General features: G+C 38.8%; 3 protein-coding genes and 1 pseudogene across 4 annotated transcripts in view; 2 read left to right on the top strand and 2 right to left on the bottom strand.

The window, feature by feature from the left end:
• The window catches only part of LOC144629503 (uncharacterized), a 317,369-nt gene that overhangs the window by 27,614 nt on the left and 268,462 nt on the right, over window positions 1–21,293 (top strand). The gene's annotated exons all lie outside the window — the stretch shown is intronic.
• On the bottom strand, window positions 495–1,412 carry LOC144630911 (uncharacterized). Its single transcript, XM_078489273.1, has one exon. It carries the CDS (start codon window positions 1,410–1,412, stop codon window positions 495–497), a length of 918 nt encoding a protein of 305 aa, XP_078345399.1.
• Window positions 15,573–16,528, bottom strand: LOC144630910 (uncharacterized). The gene has a single exon (XM_078489272.1). The coding sequence runs from the start codon at window positions 16,526–16,528 to the stop codon at window positions 15,614–15,616; it is 915 nt and encodes a 304-aa protein (XP_078345398.1). The 3' UTR covers window positions 15,573–15,613.
• LOC144630909 (histamine H2 receptor-like) lies at window positions 19,684–21,071 on the top strand (annotated as a pseudogene).

Below are 21,293 nucleotides of genomic sequence, written 5' to 3'. Positions count from 1 at the left end.
TGAAAAATAGTATAAAAGTGATCCACATTACAGGACATTTTCGACATTGTTTCTGAAAGATTTTGCTTGTATATATATCCCTTTTTGTATATTTCACCTTGGAAATCCCTACCCTTTTATACACCTACAGCCTTAAAAAAGTAGCTCTAGTGGGCAAAACTCCCCATTTTGTTGACTATAGGAAGTATCCCAATTCGGGGGGGGGGGAGGGTATGGGACAGGTCACTGTGTAACGTTTAACGTTGGAGACTAATATTATTTCTTGTCACATGATATCGACAGAAGAATATCAATCTTTTTCATGTCTTGTTATCTACATCCTTTTGTGCTCTTAAAGTTATTTAAGCATTTGCTCTTAACTCTCTAATACCAATATATTTTACAAAGGGCAGTTAAAACTATGTCGAATACATTTCTTATGTAACAAAAACATGTATAATCTCATACAATCCACGTCACTGAGATAAAAGAGTTAACATCGTTTTCTTTAGCTATCAGTTACAAAATAACTTTTTTACTCCGTTACGAATATCATTCATTCTCCAAACATAAAGACCTGGGTTGAGTGAAGAAGACAAAAATAAAAGAACCTTTGACACCCTGTTAGCCACGGCTACTTCAAAACTATTTGGTATACCAATATACAAGCCACTAAAGACAATGAAAGGAATGAAACAGAATGAAAATAATGCTACAAAGTACAACATGGAAGCCACTGATTTCTTGTATTTCGCCAGGTCTATTGCTTTTCGGCCAAAATTCTGAGATGTTTCGTTTGCTTTTACTTGCTGTTGGTGATGATGAATGATTCGGTAAACTTTAAAATAGGCAAAAGAAGTGGTAAGATAACATGAGAGCATAAGTGTTATGGTCATTACGTAAATATATCTTCTATAAGTTTCATTTTCATTGCTTAAAACGCGACAAACAACTGTGAGAATGGGAATCAGTAACATATTGAAAACAATGAAACATCCACGACGCGATGTGACCAATGATCGTCGAGACATGTGCAGCCATCGTTCAATGGACATGAGTGTTATAAGTAGAACCGTGAGGGAAATAAAATAGATTGCACTGCTATCGCCGATTGTGTCTAAGGTGATATAAAGCAGCGACCTAGTGTACTGTACTGTAGGGTTTGCTACTTTCGTCAAAGTGGCTGCGGCGCTGAAAGGCTGAGCGATGAGTCCTGTACACAGATCAGTGAACGCTAATCCACTCAGAATAATATGGAATGGTGTTGGTGCAAACGTCTTCTTCCAAATTGCTACCAAAATCAGCGCATTTCCAGCTACTGCTATCGGTGATAATACAGCGATAACTATTGCAGAAGTTAACTGTGCCGAATTTGCAGTCCAATCTGCGCTGGCAGAATTGTGAAAAGGAGAGGATGTCGTGTTACTGAACATGTTTAGCTCTCGTCGATTAACTGCGTGAACAGGGTATGTCTTTGCAACGCAATGAAAAAGTATTTGTCACCAAGTTGTTAATGTCAACCGTTTCACCTGCTTACTATTTCTTATTACTTTGTTATTATTTTTGGCCCATTTTTCTTTGAATTGGAGACATCTTTTATGTGATAATCAACATGTACTGCATAAATGAAATTTATGAGGGAGGTCTGTTTGATATCTTATTGAGCGCTTCAGAGTGAAAATCTACGTGTGGTGATAGTTGTATTCAATGCTGCTGTCTTGTAGAATGGGTTAGGCACTGTCAATTGAAGTTAAGAAAGCGGGAAATAGGGAACGGTCATCGAGAGTTATAAGAGTTCCATTGACAGCTTTTATTTAATGGTTAGACTACCATATTTACATTTTCTTTTGTAATTTCCGTTGGCCCAGTTTCCTTTTCATTCGAGACCTCTTTGATATGATAATTAATATATACAAGAAATATATATTTAAAAAGAGATGTCTGTTTGATAATTTTTTTGAGCACTTTAGAGTGGAAATAAGGGTCAGTTTATACAACGTCGCTGTCTTTTCGAACGGGCTACGCAGTGACAAATGAAATGAAGAAAGCAGGAAAACAATGAATGGCCATCGAGAGTTATTAAAAGTTTACATTCATTTCAAGTTTAAATAAGCGTATTTACATTTGCTTTTGCAATTTCCGTTAGTGGACTACAGATTGTGCCTAACGGTAATGGCAGTAAAGTAAATTTAAAAGGTTTTTAGTCTTTAAGGGCAGGTGACCTTTTAGTTTTGCGGTGAAACTAAGATGAGCACATAAAAATTGAACTTTTTCTTCTTTAATTAAGGGCAGGCGATTGCCTGGTTTTGGGGGTAAAAATGAGATTTAGCACCTAAAAATCGAACTTTGAAAGTGTTCAATCATCTACGTCCTGTTCACCAAACAACCTCCTTCATACATATGTGGCTCGTATGATATAAATGAATGATCTGTATACTTTCTATCATATTTTGCTATCTGTTGGATTAGTATGAATAGATTAGGAAAAAGGTTTCTAGTTCCGTTTGTTAATTGATGTAAAAGAAAATAAAACATGGCTATTTCTGGTTCCATTTATTACAACGTAAATATCATAAAACTTTAGCCAAATTGTTCACTTGCAGCCGACTTTTTTTCAATTTTTTCATTCACACGGTTGCATTTTGATTCCAAACCTTTTTTTTATCAAAACGATGCAGCTAAACTAATACTCTTTCTAGTTCGATTGTTTTGCAACGAAGATTGATTTTGTGATTAAGTCTTTTGGAGGGCAATACGTTAATTAATTTTGTCTTCAATTTTTATATTGAGACTGGTCTCAATCGCAATCCGTGTCTACCGAAAGAGTCTACAGCTAAATAACTTTTTAGCGGAGACTTGGAAAAAAATGAGTTTGTAGTTCGTATAACATCATTAAACCTGGTATAGCTGTTGATAATGCTAAACTGTAAACAAATACATATATTATCAACCGTACGAACCAAACTGTGGCAAAATTAAACTTTCAAATGCGAAACTGGCTCTTTTAAATTTTTAAAACAGCTGGCGAAAGTCGAGCGGTTTTTAATGCCAAAAAATAGTTTTCTTCAGTTGTACCTGCAAAACAACCGTTTTACGCCATTACGAATCACTCATTCTCCAAACGTAAAGGCCTGGGTTGAGTGAAGAAGACAAAAATAAAGGCACAAAAGACACCCTTAAGGCCACAACTGTTTCAAAAGTTACCGGTGCATTGATAAACACTCCAGCAGAGATGATATAAGGTACGAAACAGAAAGAAAATAACAATATAATATACAGCATGGAAGCCACAGATTTCTTGTACTTCGCCAGGTCTATTGCTTGTCGGCCAAAATTCTGGGATGTTTCGTTTGCTCATAACGAGCCACAAGTAACCGGAAGTTCAAAAATTCGCACGGTCTGGTTGCTATGAAGTGACGTCATAGGCTGGCTCAGAAGCTATCATCGCATGTGATTTGTGGTTTTACCGGCCGAGAGTTTTAACACTTTAGTACAATCACATGTGAAGCGGCTGTTTGGAGGCATTCCCGTTTATTTCAAGCGGCTGAATTGTTCTTTTGACATTTGTTGAGATTGGATTACAGATTTTCCTGACAACGGCGCGCGTTAAATTTGTCTTCATTTCGATCGAGTCCTGTTCAGAATGGATTCTGCAGCACTCCGACGTGCAAATCATGGAAATGGTACTGAATCCCCTGAGTCCTTAAATATTCAGTGTTCCTGTGGATAATTGATGTGGCCCATTGGTTTCAAGCCTTTTGAGCGAATTTGCCATGGTCGATTTCAGAAACCTAAAAAATGGCGGGCTTTTCATCGACACGTACACAAGAAAGAGGTATCTATAGCCTATGAATTCTCTCGGCTTTGTTTCTCAGGCCTATTTTCGACAGAAAATAAAAAGACAGCGTCTAAAAGAAGCATATTTGGCTGGTGGACAAAACTAATTGACCGAAGATCGGCCAAAATTTGACGAATACTAGCGCCGATCGTTTTGGTAAAGTAAATACTAGGAGCTATGCAGGGTAACATTGTTCATGCATTACCAGCATATAAAATTAATATTCTCCAGTAAGAAGAAAAATCCATGAGTGACAATAGTCAGGTTTAATATATATTTTTTCTGGCTAAACCAGGATTTGACAAGGAATAATTTTGGAGAAGTGTAACTTGAAAAATTATGCGATCATTATATATCCTGTCTGGTTTGCTCATCATTGCATGCCTAAGTGCTTCTGGGACATACAAACTTATTTATTATTTTGATTCGTACATGACATCAAAGCTTAGGCAAGTGTTATATATCCTCCTTGGCTTGGCAAACGTAAAGTCCAGGTATCACTGCATGCCTAATATAAGTGCTTCCAAGATATTGAAATTTATTTAATATAAGTATATTTTGATTTGCTCATGAAATCTAAGCTTAAGCAAGTGTTAAATATCTTCTTTGGTTTGTCCAGCTTGGAGTCCTGGCATCGTTACATGCCTGAGTGCTTCAGGGATATATAAACTAACTTAATATTTTCATTCGCATATGACATCAAAGCTTTGGCAAGTGTTATATATCTTCTTTGGCTGGTCTAATTTGGAGTCCTGGCATCATTGCATGCACATGACATCAAAGCTTAGGCAAGTGTTATATATCCTCTTTGGTTCAGCATTGTGTGCCTGAGTGCTTCAGGGATATTTAACCTTTTTTTTAATAGTTTGATTCGCACATCATTGACATCGAGGTTTAGGCAAGTGTTATATATCCTCTTTGGTTATTCCAATTTGGAGTACTGGCATCATTGTATGCCTGAGTGCTTCAGGGATATATAACCTTTTTTTTACTATTTTGATTCGCACATGACATCGAGGCTTAGGCAAGTGTTATATATCCTCTTTGGTTATTCCAATTTGGAGTCCTGGCATCATTGTATGCCTGAGTGCTTTAGGGATATATAACCTTATTTAATATTTTGATTCGCACATGACATCGAGGATTAGGCAAGTGTTTTATATCATCTTTGGTTATTCCAATTTGGAGTCCTGGCATCATTGTATGCCTGAGTGCTTCAGGGATATATAACCTTTTTTTTAATATTTTGATTCGCTCATGACATCAAGGCTTAGGCAAGTGTTTTATATCCTCTTTGGTTATTCCAATTTGGAGTCCTGGCATCATTGTATGCCTGAGTGCTTCATTGATATATAACCTTTTTTTTTTAAATTTTGATTCGCACATGACATCGAGGCTTAGGCAAGTGCTATATATCCTCTTTGGTTATTCCAATTTGGAGTCCTGGCATCATTGTATGCCTGAGTGCTTCAGGGATATATTACCTTTTTTTAATATTTTGATTCGCACATGACATCGAGGCTTAGGCAAGTGCTATATATCCTATCTGGTTATTCCAATTTGGGGTCCTGGCATCATTGTATGCCTGAGTGCTTCAGGGATATATAACCTTATTTAAAATTTTGATTCGCTCATGACATCAAGTCTTAGGCAAGTGTTATATATCCTCTTTGGTTATTCCAATTTGGAGTCCTGGCATCATTGTATGCCTGAGTGCTTCAGGGATATATAACCTTTTTTTAATATTTTGATTCGCACATGACATCGAGGCTTAGGCAAGTGTTATATATCCTCTTTGGTTATTCCAATTTGGAGTCCTGGCATCATTGTATGCCTGAGTGCTTTAGGGATATATAACCTTATTTAATATTTTGATTCGCTCATGACATCAAGGCTTAGGCAAGTGTTTTATATCCTCTTTGGTTATTTCAATTTGGAGTCCTGGCATCATTGTATGCCTGAGTGCTTCAGGGATATATAACCTTATTTAATATTTTGATTCGCTCATGACATCAAGGCTTAGACAAGTGTTATATATCCTCTTTGGTTATTCCAATTTGGAGTCCTGGCATCATTGTATGCCTGAGTACTTCAGGGATATTTAACTTTTTTTTAATATTTTGATTCGTACATGACATCGAGGTTTAGGCAAGTGTTATATATCCTCTTTGGTTATTCCAATTTGGAGTCCTGGCATCATTGTATGCCTGAGTGCTTCAGGGATATATAACCTTTTTTAATATTTTGATTTCACATGACATCAAGGCTTAGGTAAGTGTTATATATCCTCTTTGGTTATTCCAATTTGGAGTCCTGGCATCATTGTATGCCTGAGTGCTTCAGGGATATATAACCTTTTTTTAATATTTTGATTCGCACATGACATCGAGGCTTAGGCAAGTGTTATATATCCTCTTTGGTTATTCCAACTTTTAGTCCTGGCATCGGGCATTGCATGCCTGAGTATTTCTGGGATATACAAACTTCAAAGCTTAGGGCTTCCCCAAGTTTAGCCCTGGTATCAACATTAACATTAACCAATGAAATGACTAATATTTCGACTCTTGACGAGACTCTACTCGCAGTTCTCGTCATTCATTCATTTGAACTGTAAAGGAAAGCTTTAAAGTAAAATGAAAAACGAAACAAAAAAATGTACAAAAAGCGCAAAAAAAATCGTAAACGCGCGCCAAGAAGCCCTTTAATGTGATGGCTGCAATAAGTGGCAGCACAGGACGTGCAACAGTACGTTCAGAGAACAATACAGACTGATTCAGGGGAACTTTAATATTGTTCGGTCTATGGTAGGAACATCAAGAGGGAAAGAAGACAGCGAAGCAGTTGCTGAAATCCTGTTAGCGGCTCGTTTGTACAGCTGGTGTATTAAGTAAAGCATATCCTGTCTCCAGTCCAGCAGCACTGCCCCCAAAACGGCTCTTTTACTGATGAGCCACCGCGCCCTGCTTTCGTCGTTTTGGACGTTTGTAGGTCGCTAAAAATGGCTCTTTTAGGAGCCGCCAAATCTGCAAAAGTCATGATCAACATAGGTTGTGTACTTTTAAATTGTAAAGACTGTTAGTTCTCCGCAGAAAACATGGGCCATGCATTCACATCAATAAGTTGTTTAGTGAGATCAGAAAAACATCAATGAAAGAATGAAAATCTAAAATTCGATCTTTGTTTAGAAATGCCAACGAATTAATATAAGTAGATGAAATTTCTCACCGATGAACTTCCTCCGCCAAACGCTTTGTGCTATGGGCTGCGATATTTGTTGAGAAAAAGTGTGCAATTCGGTGTAGCCGGAAGCCTTACATGTAAGTATGGAAATCGCTTGGATAGGTGTTTCGTTCGAGTATTCTTAGAAAAACGGTAAGAAATTCTGACTGCCGGGTACATAGCGCTGCCGGGTATCTAGACACAACTTGAAAAATACATTTCTATAGAGATAAGTCTGTACGCGAGCAGTTAAAAATGAGAAAATCAAAGAGTTCGTTCAAGAAGTATTTCGCTTTTAAACTTTTTAACTCGCTCCGTGAAGAAACTGAAGTAAAAGAAGACCGCTCGCATTCTTCCCAAACTAAAACTAATTGTGCCAAATATGTAATGTTCCGGAACATCAAACGTCTTGTATTTCTCTGAAGCTTGTTTATGACCAAAATAGAATTTTTAATTATATACACATTTTCACGTTTCAGGATTATGACACATTCGCGCTAAAGTTCGCACATTTAGTAGAACAGAAACGATTAATGGCAGGGATATTATTACAATGGAATGCTGCAAGCTACTGGACTTCACGCTGAGATAGAGGAGAAAAAACCTCTATCTCTGCGGGATCCAGAGGTCTGATTTCGGTTGCTAAGAACTTGCGGCTCGTTATGGGACTTGCTGTTGGTGACAACCAATAATTCGGTAAACTTTAAAATAGGCGAATGATGTGGTAAGATAGCAAATGAACAACAGTGTAATAGTCGTTATATAAATATGTTTTTCATAAGTTTCATCTTCATTTACTAAAACGCGGAAAACAAATCCAAGAATGGGAATCAGTAACAAAATGATAACAGTGAAACAGCAACGACGGGATGTAACTGAGGATCGTTGAGACATGTGCAGCCATCGTTCAATGGACATGAGTGTTATAAGAAGAGCCGTGAGGGAAATAAAGTAGATGGAACTGCTATCACCGATTGTGTGTATTATAACGTGCTCTACTCTAGGATCGTATGCTACGTACAACAAAGTGTCTGCGGTAGTGAATGGCTGAGCGATGAGTCCTGTACACAGATCAGTGAACGCTAATCCACTCAGAAATATATGGAATGGTGTTCTCGCAAACGTCTTCCTCCAAATTGCCGCCAAAATCAGCGCATTTCCAGCTACTGCTACCATGCCTTACTCGTAGTCTAACTTGGGATGGTAGAATCGTGTGAAGGAGAGGATGTGGTGTTATTGAACATGTCTAACCCTCACTGATTAAGTGGCGCGCAGGGTATGTCTTTAAAACGTAATACAAAATGTCATTTTTATTCTAGTTGTTAGAAACCATGTAAATATCAATCGTTTCACCTGCTTACCGTTTCTAATTGCTCTGTTATTATTTGTTGGCCCAGTTTCCTATTTAATGGGGACGCCATTTATATGATAATCAATATGAAAATTATAAGTAATATTGTGTTCAACGCGCTATCTGTTAGAACAGGGAACACATTGACAATTGAAATGAAGAAATCAGATATCAGTGAATTTGCATTGACAGCTTTTATCTCATGTTTAGGCGACCGTATTTCCATTTGCTTTAATAACTTCCGTTTGTGGACTACCAAATTGTGATTTACGGTCATGTGAGAAAAGAAATATAAACACTTTTTCGTTGGATGGCAGGTGACTTTTTGGTTTTGCATTTAAACTGAGATTGGCACATACAAAATCGAACTTTAGATAATAATCAGTGATCTACGGTCCCTTCACTTAAATAAAAACCTGCTTCAAACATATCGGACATAAATAAATGTTTTGTATACTTCCTATTATACTTTGCTTTTTGTTGTATGAATAGATCAAGAAAAACATTTGTTGTTCTGTTTGCTAATTGATTTTAGTTCCATTCTAACAACGTACATATCATAAAACACCCGCCAAATTGTTTCAAGATGCTTTTGCTTACAGTATATCTTTTCCTATTTTTAATTTTCTCAATCCCCCTTTTGCATTTTGACCCCAAAAACGTTTCTATCTAAATTATTAAAATTACCGCTTCTGCAATGTACAAAATAACTAATTATTTTGTCATTTTGAAGCTAAAACTTTGGATAAATTACTAAATTACTTATATTATTGACATATACTACTCTCACAATCCACCGAAATAAAAGTCTTAAATTCAGTTAAAATCATTTTCTTTAGCTATCTCTGCAGAACAACTGTTTGACACCATGAAGAATATCATTCATTCTCCAAACATAAAGAACTGGGTTGAGTGACGAAGACAAAAATAAAAACACTATCGATGACCTGATGGCAACAACTGTTTGAAAAGTATCTGAGTCACTTATAAACACGCCACTAGAGACAATAAAAGGAATGAAACATATAGAAAACACCAAAAGAATATATAACATCGAAGCCACCGATTTTTTGTACTTCGCCAGATTTATTGCTTGTCGACCGAAATTCTGAGATGTTCCGTTTGCTTGGACTTGCTGTTGGTGACGACGAATAATTCGGTAAACTTTAAAATAGGCGAATGACGTGGTAAGAAAGCAAAAAAAAAAAAACATCATTGCCATAGTCATTATGTACATGTGTCTTTCATAAGTTCTATTTTCGTGAAAACGCGGAAAACAACTGCGGGAATGGGAATAAGTAACAGTGTGACAACAGTAAAATAACAACGACGAGATGTAACCAAGGATCCTCGAGACAGGTGCAGCCATCTTTCAATGGACATGAGTGTTATAAGAAGAACAGTTATAGAAATAAAGTAGATGGCGGAAATATCGCCGATTGTGCTTATAGCGTACACAACTATAGGGTTCCCTGCGTACATCATATTGGCTGCGGCAAAGAAAGGTTGAGCCACGAGTCCTGTACACAAATCGGTGAACGCTAATCCACTTAGAAGAATATGGAATGCTGTTCTTACGAACGTCTTCTTCCAAATTGCCACCAAAATCAGGCCATTTCCCGCCACTGCCACCCGTGATAAAACAGCAATGCTAATATAAGTTGAGAAAACAAGCTTGTAATAGTGTGATACGATCTCAGGCCTGTTTTCATCCATCGAGATACAAGGTGTGGAAACATTTTTCAAAGGGGAGAAAGTTGTGTTACTGAACATGGTCTAGCTTCTTTAAAGAACGTTGAAACATTTGCTTGGGTCAGTATACCTCAATGAGGTTGAACACAGGAAAGCAGCCCCTCACGCTTTCTGTGTGTTGCTCAGTTTTGTTGCTATTTTCAACTAAAAGTGGTGTGGAGGACATATAGTCGCACCTGGTGACATTTTTAGACGACCGTATTTACATTTGCTTTTGTAATTACTATGAGAGGCTACCAAAGTTTGCCTTTGGGTAACGGTAGTAAAGTACAGATAAAATATTTTTCTTCTTTTAGGACTTTTTGTATTGCGGAGGATCAGACATTAACACATAAAAAGACCGAGCAATCTTCTTAATTCATATGTGGCTCGTATAAATAACCACACCTAAATTAAAAGTTTTCTATCATGTTTGTTGGATAAGTATGAAAAGATCAAGAGGAACGTTTGTTGCACTGTTTGTATGAATAAAATTGATGACAACGAAACAAAACACAGCTATTTCTGGTCCCATTTATGCCACCGCACAAATCATTAACATTCGCCAAATTGCTTCACGATCGTTTCACTTAGAATAGATTTTTTTCACTCGGTTGCAGTTTGATTCCAAACACATTCTATCGAAATGATGCAGCTTAACTAATGCTATTTCTAGTACAATTTCTTGCAACGAAGATTATTTTTTATTATGTTTTTGGAGGACAACAAGTTCTTTAAATAATTTTGTCTTCAATTTTCATATTGAGCCTAGTTTCAATTACAAAGCGGTTTCTACTGAAAGAATCTAGCTACGGAAAAAATAAAGTTTAAGGGAAGGCTTGGCCTGAATGAGTCTGTAGTTGGTATAACATCATTGTTCATGTAGTGTAGCGGTTGATAATGTTGAAATGCAAACAATAATATACAAAATTAACCGTACGAACCAAACTGTGACTAAATTAAACTTTCTAATGCAAAACTGGCTCTGTTCAATTTTTGAAACAGCTGGAATAATTCGAGCAGCTTTAAATGCCAAAATTTTAATTTTAAGTGTATGATAGACTTGTTTATCATGATTAAATACAATAGGCGGAAATGCTAGCCAAGCCCAAAAGATATATGTACCGACACAACCGCAAGTAGCTGGCATATTGCGAAAGCTATTGAGCGAGCAACAACAGCAAGAGCGCAGTTAGCAACTGTATTTTTTTGTTACTCAATGGCTGCTCCGTTTGATTTTCAAAATTGGTGCGAAACTAATGGCCTTAAGAAGGAGACTTCCGAACTCCTGACAAAGCAAGACCTGGACACAAAAGAGGCCCTTGCTCTTGTGACCGACTCGGATGTTACGAGCTTGGAAATGACCCTTGGTCAGCGAAAACTGCTCGTCAAGGCAATCACTGAGCTACGTAAAGGCTCCAACGCTACTCCATTAGATCCAGACCCAGTCACCACAAAGTCACTGGCAAAGGACGGTGGCCTCGACGAGATTTTAAAGAAAATCGAAGGAATTGGCGCCATAGACGACCCTTTGCTGACGCTGGGTGCTATGGAGACCCCTCTCCCACGCCTAGACAACGATCCGCAAGTGTTCCTAGGAACAAGTGCAAAAGCAGCGCAAGTAGCCAAAGGAGGTGAGAAACCACTGTTAATAACAGACTTTGTTAGTGTCAATAATCTAGCAAGCAACGAAGAAGAACAAGAGATTAGTAGCTCTGGTGGGGCAAGCATCGTGATAAGAGCACAAAAAGGAAAACCGAAGTTAGAAAACATTACGCTGTCAATGTGGATAGCCGCAAACGCGCGAATTATGCATGAGCTGCTGACCACAGGAAAACTGTCAGGCACACCCAGCATTGCTGACTATTTGTCATACACAGTCAAGTTTGCGGAACTTTTGGAAAGCCATACTTTCCTCTCCGCTCTTCTTTATGATAACGAATATCGCAAGTTGCAGCACAAATATGGTTTCAGGTGGGGAAGTGACTCCCAGCATTTACACACTCGCTTTCTCGTCAAACGCCGCCCTCCCAGTTCCGCACAGGCTCCTCCGAAAAAATCTTTGGCGCGAAATCGTCAGCAACATGTGCCCACACCTATTTGCAGGCAATTTAATTCGCCGACCGGATGTCACTGGCCTAATTGTCGCTTTCAGCACGTGTGTATCATTTCCAATTGTAACCAGCCTCACCCACAACACGAACACCCCACTCCGCACACTGGCATATGACTTTCTTCCACTCTGCACTGCTCACCGCTAAACTTAGAGGCCTGGCGAACGTACTTACATGACGACAGCGATATGGAATTCATTCTTGACGGCATCGCAAATGGCTTTCACCTCATCTCCCCTGATTCGATTGTAACACCGGCGGAAGTACCGAATTACCGATCTGCGACTTCGACGGACGTGCGTGACAAGGTAGAAAGACAAATTCGCGACGAAATTCAGATGGGAAACTATGTAATAACTAGCACAAAACCTTCAATTGTCAGTGCTCTTGGGGCCATCCCTAAACCAAACAGCGAAAATATTCGACTTATACACGACTGTAGCCGCCCAGCACACAGCAACGTTAACTCGTACGCAACTACGCAACATTTCTCTTACGTGACACTTGACAAAGCGGTCTCGCTTATCAAGCCTAACGCATATCTTGCCAAAATTGACCTCAAAAGTGCGTATCGACACGTCCCCATTCACCCATCTAATTACAGCGCTACCGGACTAGCTTGGCAATTTAGCGGAGAGCATCACACCACCTACATGTATGACTGCAAATTACCTTTTGGCGCCTCAAAATCACCTGAAATATTCCACAGAATCACGCAAGCGATTACCCGATTCATGACAAAGCGAGGTTTTCGAACCGTATTAGCGTATCTTTATGACTTTCTCATCATAGGCGACAGCGAAAGCGAGTGCAAAATAGTTTACAATGAGTTAATCAGACTCTTAGGCGAACTTGGATTTCAGATCAACTGGGACAAAGCTGTCTCTCCCACTCAGCGACTGGCCTTTCTTGGAGTTGAAATTGACACTGTGAATAGGCAGCTCTCGTTGCCCGATAGTAAACTGAGCGAATTGCGAGAACTACTAAGCATCTCTATGGCGAAGCGATCAGTTACAAAGAGAGAATTGCAAACTCTCGTCGGCAAATTAAATTTTGCAGCACGAGTGGTATTTGGCGGGCGAACGTTTCTCCGGCGTATGATTGACACTGTTAATAGCTTGCGACGCCCACATCACCACATCCGCCCCACGGCGGCGCTCAAAGCTGACTTAGCATGGTGGGCTGAATTTTTGAGTGTTTTTAACGGAACATGTTTCTTTGTGGAATCTGAACCGATTGATTCGGATGAATTCTCCACAGACGCGTGCCCGCTTGGTTCAGGAGGATTTCTTCATGGCGATTGGTTCTACTTAAATTGGGCAGTCGACTGTCCCGAGCTCGCTGGGGCGCATATCAATCTTCAAGAAACATACACTGTCCTGGTCGCGCTTAGGCGCTGGACACAAGAACTCAGCGGCAAATGGTTAACCGTACGCACCGATAACACTACAACTGTCAGCGTTATTAACAAAGGAACCTCACGCAACAAGCAAACAATGTGTTGGCTTCGCGAAATATTTTGGCTTTCAGCGGTGAACAATTTTCGTATAACCGCCCGTTATATTAGCACGAGTGAAAACACAGTAGCAGATGCCTTATCGCGCCTCCACGACCCCTCTCACTGTCATCGGTTTTTGTCTAGTTCTAATCAAAGCAGCAGCGTTGCTGCGCGTGTTCCTCGCGAGCCCCACATATCCAGTAATGCATTTGCCTCTTTGCCTCCGCAGGTACAGTACATGCTCAGGAACAAAGTCTCGACGCTGAACTAAAGCGCTACAGAGGGCAAGCATTTGCACCGTCCACAGTAGCGACATATCGTTCTCAGTTGCGCGCGTACCTCCGTTTCTGCCTGTACTTCGGCCACCGACCAGTGCCTTGCAGGGCACGTCACCTCTTGCGCTATGTGGTATTCCTAGCAAGAACATTGTCAAGTTCAAGCATTCCGTGTTACCTCAATATAGTACGAATTCTACATCTGCAGCACGGATTTCCAAACCCCTTAGAAGAGCCTTTATTCAAGTATCAGAAAACTTTACTCATGCGTGGCATAATGCGCACAAACAGCGGGACAGTTTCACAAAAGCTACCTATCACACCGGCCATCCTTAACAGAATCTTCGAGCAACTTGACCTTACTGTCTCGCTAGATGCAACATTCTGGGCTGCGTGTTTAGTGGCGTTTTTCTCCTTTTTTCGTAAATCAAACCTTCTCGTACCGTCTGCTGCAGCATTCGACCCACAAAAACATATACGCGGACGTGACATACATCTCGCTAAATGGGGCATCCTGCTTTATGTTCGCTGGTCCAAAACTATTCAATATCGTAACCGCACACTTATCGTCCCAGTTCCCAAAGTTGAGCATTCTAACCTCTGCCCACTGTCCGCAGTTGTGCACGCATTCAACCTAGCTGGAGTACTTCGATCCACCGAACACGATTTGGGCCCCGCGTTTACTTATCGAAAGGATGACGCCTTAACGCCACTAACATACTCGGTGTTCACTAATAAGCTTAGGCTTTCACTTAACAAATGCGGTATTGACAGTTCTAAATACTCTGGACACTCCTTTCGTAGGGGAGGAGCAACGTTTGCCCAAAGTTGCGGCGTACCTGGGAATTATATTAAACTCCAAGGCGACTGGCGCTCAAACGCGTATGAACGTTATTTGGACTGTTCTTTTCAATATAAATTAGCTGCTGTAAACATGATGAGCAAGGCTATCACTCACTCATGATGCCAACAGCTCTTTGGGGGATTTGGGGGAATTCGCGCGTTGGTCATTGCAATAAAGACCCGGAAACCCCCAACGAGTTGTTGTGTATTTAGTGTATGATAGACTTGTTTATCATGATTAAATACAATAGGTGGAAATGCTAGCCAAGCCCAAAAGATATATGTACCGACACAACCGCAAGTAGCTGGCATATTGCGAAAGCTATTGAGCGAGCAACAACAGCAAGAGCGCAGTTAGCAACTGTATTTTTTTTTAGAATTCGCGCGTTGGTCATTGCAATAAAGACCCGGAAACCCCCAACGAGTTGTTGTGTATTTAGAAGCAGATATTTATTCATCATAGAAAGCCTTCATGGCAGGTACAGTACAAGCATATGCATTTTACATATTCCAATATATAATGAAGTCAATTACACCATGCAATAATGTACGAACTACAAAAAAGTCCATTTTTGTGCAATTTGCTGTAGAGGAGAAAATCCCCATAGGAAATTTAGGGAAGATAAACGAACATACAGTTACCATTTTGTATATTTTCTGGTTGTTATTTTGACGTTAAAAATTTGTTGGATTAATTACTTTTAAACATATACTACTCCTACATCACCGAGGTAAGAGTCCTTAAATCAGTTCAAATCATTTTCTTTAGCTATCTCTGCAGAACAACTGTTTCACACCATTACGAATATCATTCATTCTCCAAACGTAAAGACCTGGGTTGAGTGAAGAAGACAAAAATAAAAGCACGAAAGACACCCTTAAGGCCACAACTGTTTCAACAGCTTTTGGTGCATTTAAAAACACTCCAGCAGAGACAATATAAGGTACGAAACAGAGAGAAAATAACAATAGAATATACAACATGGAAGCCACAGATTTCTTGTACTTTGCCAGGTCTATTGCTTGTCGGCCAAAATTCTGGGATGTTTCGTTTGCTTGGACTTGCTGTTGGTGATGACGAATAATTCGGTAAACTTTGAAATAGGCGAATAACGTGGTTAGATAGCAAATGAACATCAGTGTCATAGTCGATATATAAATATGTTTTTCATAAGTTCCATTTTCGTTCACTAAAACGCGGAAAATAACTGCAGGAATGGGAATCAGTAACAATGTGATAACAGTGACACAGCAACGACGCGATGTAACCAAGGATCGTCGAGACATGTGCAGCCATCGTTCAATCGACATGAGTGTGATGAGAAGAACCGTGATAGAAACAAAGTAGATGGCAGTGCATTCGCCGATTGTGTCTATTGTAACGTGCTCTTTTTCCAGACTGCTTGCTTTGAACAAAGTGTCTGCGGCAGTTAAAGGCTGGGCGATGAGCCCTGTACAGAAATCAGTGAACGCTAATGCACTCAGAAGAATATGGAATGGTGTTCTCACGAACGTCTTCTTCCAAATTGCCGCCAAAATCAGCGCATTTCCAGCCACTGCTATCGGTGATAAAACAGCGGTAACGGTATCACTTGCAAATGCAAAATTTAACCATGCCGCACTTGTAGTCCAATCTGCGATGGCAATGTGTGAAGGAGAGGATGTAGCGTTATTGAACATGTCCAGCTCTCAGTGGAAAACTGTGCGAAGAGGGTTATGTCTTTACAACTTAATAAAAAATGTTGTTTTGGTCCAGTTGTTGGAACCTATTTCAATGACAATCTTTTCACCTGCTTACTATTTGTAATTTCATTGTTGTAAGTTTTGGCCCAGTTTTCTTTTTATTGGAGACATCTTTTATATGATAATCAATACGTACAAAATAATTTAATTAAAATAAGGGAGGTCTGTTTGACATCTTATTGAGCACTTTACTGAGTGGAAATAAGCGTGGGGACAGTTTATTCAATTTCGCTGTCTTTTAAAACGGGCTACGCAAGGGCAATTGAAATGAAGAAATCAGAGATCAGTGAATGGTTATCGAGAGTTACTAAGAATTTGCATTGACAGCTTGTATTTCATGTTTAGACGACCGCATTTACACTTGCTTTTGCAATTTCCGTTGTTGGACTACCAAATTGTGCCTCACGGTGATGGGAGTGAAGTAATATAAAAGCCTTTTGTCTTTACGGGCATTGAAATTTTAGTTTTGCGGTGAAACTAAAGCTGCGTTCACATTAGGCCGAAACATGATTAGTCTGATCACGAATGAAACATGTTTCGCTGTGAAAAGTGTTCACATCAGGCAGTGCATTGCGCGAATCATGATTGAAACATGATTAGTCTGATCATGATTGAAACTACCTCACGAGGTAGTTTCAATCATGATCAGACTAAACAAGTTAAAAATGGCGGACATGCGGTGAGGAGGCGAGTGCCCAAAAGCTTCAAATTTGGGCTTTCTATGAGACCAAATGTTGATTTAAAATATGGGCTAATAAAGCGATACAATATGAATTATCGGCGACGGATAGAAAGCAGAATATTTGGCAAAATTTCGCCACGAAAGTTTTCGACGGCGGCTACAAGCGCGCAGAATTGCAGCATTGCAATTGAAAAACAAACTTCACAAAATAAAAATCTTCTGCTACCGACTGATAGCGCAAATTCGGACAATACTGTCTTCTTGCTAAACGATTGAAAGCCCTGCTTCATCGAAGGGCTTGAAAATAGACAGAAAGACAAAGAGTTAATGGAAACTTTATTGTAATTTCGAGCTATATTTTTACGGTGAAGATTTATGCAAGAACCGTGAAGCCGCATAAATTACACACCAGGCATGAAACGTGTTTGAAACTAACACCTAATGTGAACAATGCAATAACAAGCATGTTTAGGTGAAACATGTTCCGTTGAAACATGTTTACTCTAAACATGTTTCGGGTGAAATGTGAACGCAGCTTAAGATTAGCACATTAAAAAATCGAACTTTGAAAATGTTCACTGATCTACGTCCCGTTCACCAAACTAACAACCTGCTTGATACATACGTGGCTCGTATGGAATAATAAATATTATGTATACTTGGTATCATATTTTGCTATTTGTTTGAATTAATATGAATTGATAAGAAGAACGCTTGCTGTACTGTTTGTCAATTAATGTTAACGAAAAGAAAACAGCTATTTCTGGTTCCATTTATTGCAACGTACATATCATAAAACTTTCGCCAAATTGTTTCACGATCGTTTCACTTACAGCAGAGTTTTTTAAAAACTGCATTCGCCGATTGTGTCTACATCGAGTCTCCTTAAATGGAGGCTCGATGTACTTTGTTTTAGCCCTAGGGTGGTTGTTTTGTAAATGAAAATTATCTAGGAAGACAATCTTCGATTTCTGCCAAACTACACTTACTGGTTTCTTAGTAAAAGTGGTTACCATAGCAACGATTGTCGTTCTTTTTTGTTTTTAAAGAAGCCTGATTTTTTTGAAATCTAGATTGACTCTTGGTATTAATTTTTTGATATATTAAAGTATAGCAGATTGACCTGTAGACGAAATTTCACAAAAACCTGTAAGAGCGTTTTTAAGTACCTTATTGTTACTTATTTTCGCGGGACTTAATTTTCGCGATTTTCGCGATTTTCAAAAAATCGCGAAATTAAAGACCCGCGAAAAAAGGTTCTCGCGAAAAATAACGACGCGAACTTTAATACACTTCTATATAGTTCGTTATGACTTATCAACGTTGCGGTCAGTTTACTTCATAATTATCTTGGTACAGTTGTCAAAAAGCTCTACTTTAGGAATATGTCAAACTGTTTTAAGTTTTGTTTTGTTATATGGTTTTGTTTAGTGTCATTGAAAACAATTGCTGTGGAAAATTAAAATCAGTTGTGTCAATTTCAAGACTTTCTGTTTGTTAATGCAGACCAGTATTTTGACAATTTTCGCGAAATTTAGTTTCTTTAATCGTACTTTTTTGGCCAAATCGCGAAATTTAAGTCCCGCGAAATATGCCCGTTCCATTTTCGCGAAATTAAGGTCCCGCGAAAATAAGTAACAATAAGGTAAATCAAGAATGAAGGATTTCGCAACATTTTGTGGTTTCCTACACTGATTGACAGTATAGATCTATCAAGAAATTAAAGCAAATGTGATATGATTTTTAAAAATCAATTTCGTCTGCTGATTATCAACGCAACTTATTTCTTATTGATGACTGTGTTCTCATCACCTGCCTGCTTGACAATGCAATGATAATGTTGAGAGAAATAATATGTGGATCATTCTTGGAAATTGAATCAAAAGCTGCTGCTGGAAAGGTTTGAATGTGTATAGTTGCAATTTTAATTTAGTCTCAGTTTGTTCTTTAATACTATTTTAATAACATACACTGTTTATATTTCAACATAATTAAAATCCTTCCCATGAAAACAAAACTGTCTTGCGTCTTATTAAGCTGTCACTTTCAAATTCAAGAGCAATTCAAAAATCAATTTCATTCATGTAAAAATTAATTTAGTCTGTATACTTTGGGAAAGGTAATCAACTGTAAGAAAACGAACATATTTTCAGTGTAAAAAAAATAAATAAGAAAGTTGAATGAAAAAATATTGATATAAATATAAGTCTAAATCAATAAAAACTCATAAAGAACAATCATAATTAAAATGTCACTGGGTGAAACCATATGTAATTTACACTACTTTCAATTGAAAATAGCAATAAAACTGAGCATCACAGCCAAAGTGTGAAGAGCTGTCCTTCTTTGTTGACCATCATCGAGGTATTCTGACCTAAGCAAATCTGACTATCAACGTTCGCGTACGAAGATGACTTTCTCCCCTCCACAAAATTTTTCCACTCATTGTATCTGGGATGATGTCAATAGCGCTGAAGACGAATCTGGCAATATATTTTTCTCGACTTCTATTATAATCGCTCTTTTATCACCGGTGACAGTGACGGGAAATGCCCTGATTTTGGTGTCAATTTGGAAGAAGACGTTTGTGAGAACACCATTCCATATTCTCCTGAGTGGATTAGCGTTCACCGATTTGTGCACGGGCTCATCGCCCAGCCTTTCTATGCCGCAAGAGCCTTGGTGCATTCCACAAACTCTATGCTAAGTGACGCGGATAGGCCAAAACTCACTATCGCCATATACACAATCGGCGAATGCAGTGCTATCTACTGTCTTGACATCACGATTCTCCTCATAACACTTATATCCGTTGAACGATGGCTGCACATGTCATCTCGACGATCCTTGGTGACATCGCGTCGCGGATGTTTCGCTGTCATCATACTGCTCCTCCTTCCCACTCCCGTAATCGTTTTCAGGGTTTTGTCAATTAATCAACAGACTAACAAGGATCACACGAGGGTCGCAAGCATGGCCAGCGTACTCACTTGCTATCTTATAACGTCATTTGCCTATTTTAAAGTATACCGAATTATTCGACATCACCAACAGCAGGTGCAAGCAAACAAAACGTCTCAGCAATTTGGTCAGTCGGCAATAGACTTAGCGAAATACAAGAAATCAGTGGCCTCGATGTTATATATTCTTTTCCTATTTTCTATCTGTTTCTTACCGTATATTGTCGCTAGTGGAGTTTACCTAAGTCTAAGTCAGGAAAGTTCAGGAGATGCACATGCCGTCTTACAGGCGTCTATTGCGCTTTTATTTTTGTCTTCGTCGCTCAACCCAGGCCTTTACCTCTGGAGAATGAACGATATTCGCAATGGAGTGAGGCAACTGTTGTGCCGAGGGTAGCTTATGAAAATTGCAAAGAACACTTTGATCTCGCTGAAGAGATTTATACTTTTAGGAAATGTTGCTTTCTGGCTAAGCTCAACGTGGTGTTACGCTGAAAACCTTAATACACCATTTGATCGATGAGGAATGTTTTTTATTCTTTTCCGAGAAAATGTGTACGTTACGAGACAACTAAGTATGTGGTGCACATTTGTTAGAAACTTCAGTGATAAAATGTAGTTTTAACTAAGAGTTTATTTGTAATAAATACGTCCGGTTTTTGCTACGTGTTCGTTGAAAATAAGTCATTCTTCCGTGGCATTGCAAATAATTTATCTAGCCTGCAGCTTTCAGTAAACTTAAAAGGAAAATTCATCGCTCGGTTCTCTAATACGCCCAGCTATAATTTTTCAAGATTTGTAAATGAACGATTTGTCACGTCGTTTTTCGTATAGACTTTCCAAGACCTTTTAATCATAATTTTGTGCATTTTGTAGGATGCAAGCAATAAATTATTGTTTTCGTCTCCACAGATTGGTGCTATTTTAGGTAAAATTATATGTAGTCGTGAGTTTAAAGTTAATTTTCTAAAACTGGATGTTATGCTAGTCTCTGTTGTTCTATTTATTTTCGTTTTCGACATTATGTCACCTGTAGAAAGCCTTGCATTAAATCTTGCGC

Source organism: Oculina patagonica, chromosome 11 (genome assembly GCF_052425735.1).
Source record: "Oculina patagonica isolate OP01 chromosome 11, crgOcupat, whole genome shotgun sequence".
Lineage (NCBI taxonomy): Eukaryota > Metazoa > Cnidaria > Anthozoa > Scleractinia > Oculinidae > Oculina > Oculina patagonica.
This window is presented reverse-complemented; position numbering and strand designations above follow the sequence as displayed.

Bases quoted from the DNA above. Each gene is read 5' to 3' on its own strand.
- LOC144630911 (XM_078489273.1), bottom strand. From the start codon at position 1,412: ATGTTCAGTAACACGACATCCTCTCCTTTTCACAATTCTGCCAGCGCA.
- LOC144630910 (XM_078489272.1), bottom strand. From the start codon at position 16,528: ATGTTCAATAACGCTACATCCTCTCCTTCACACATTGCCATCGCAGAT.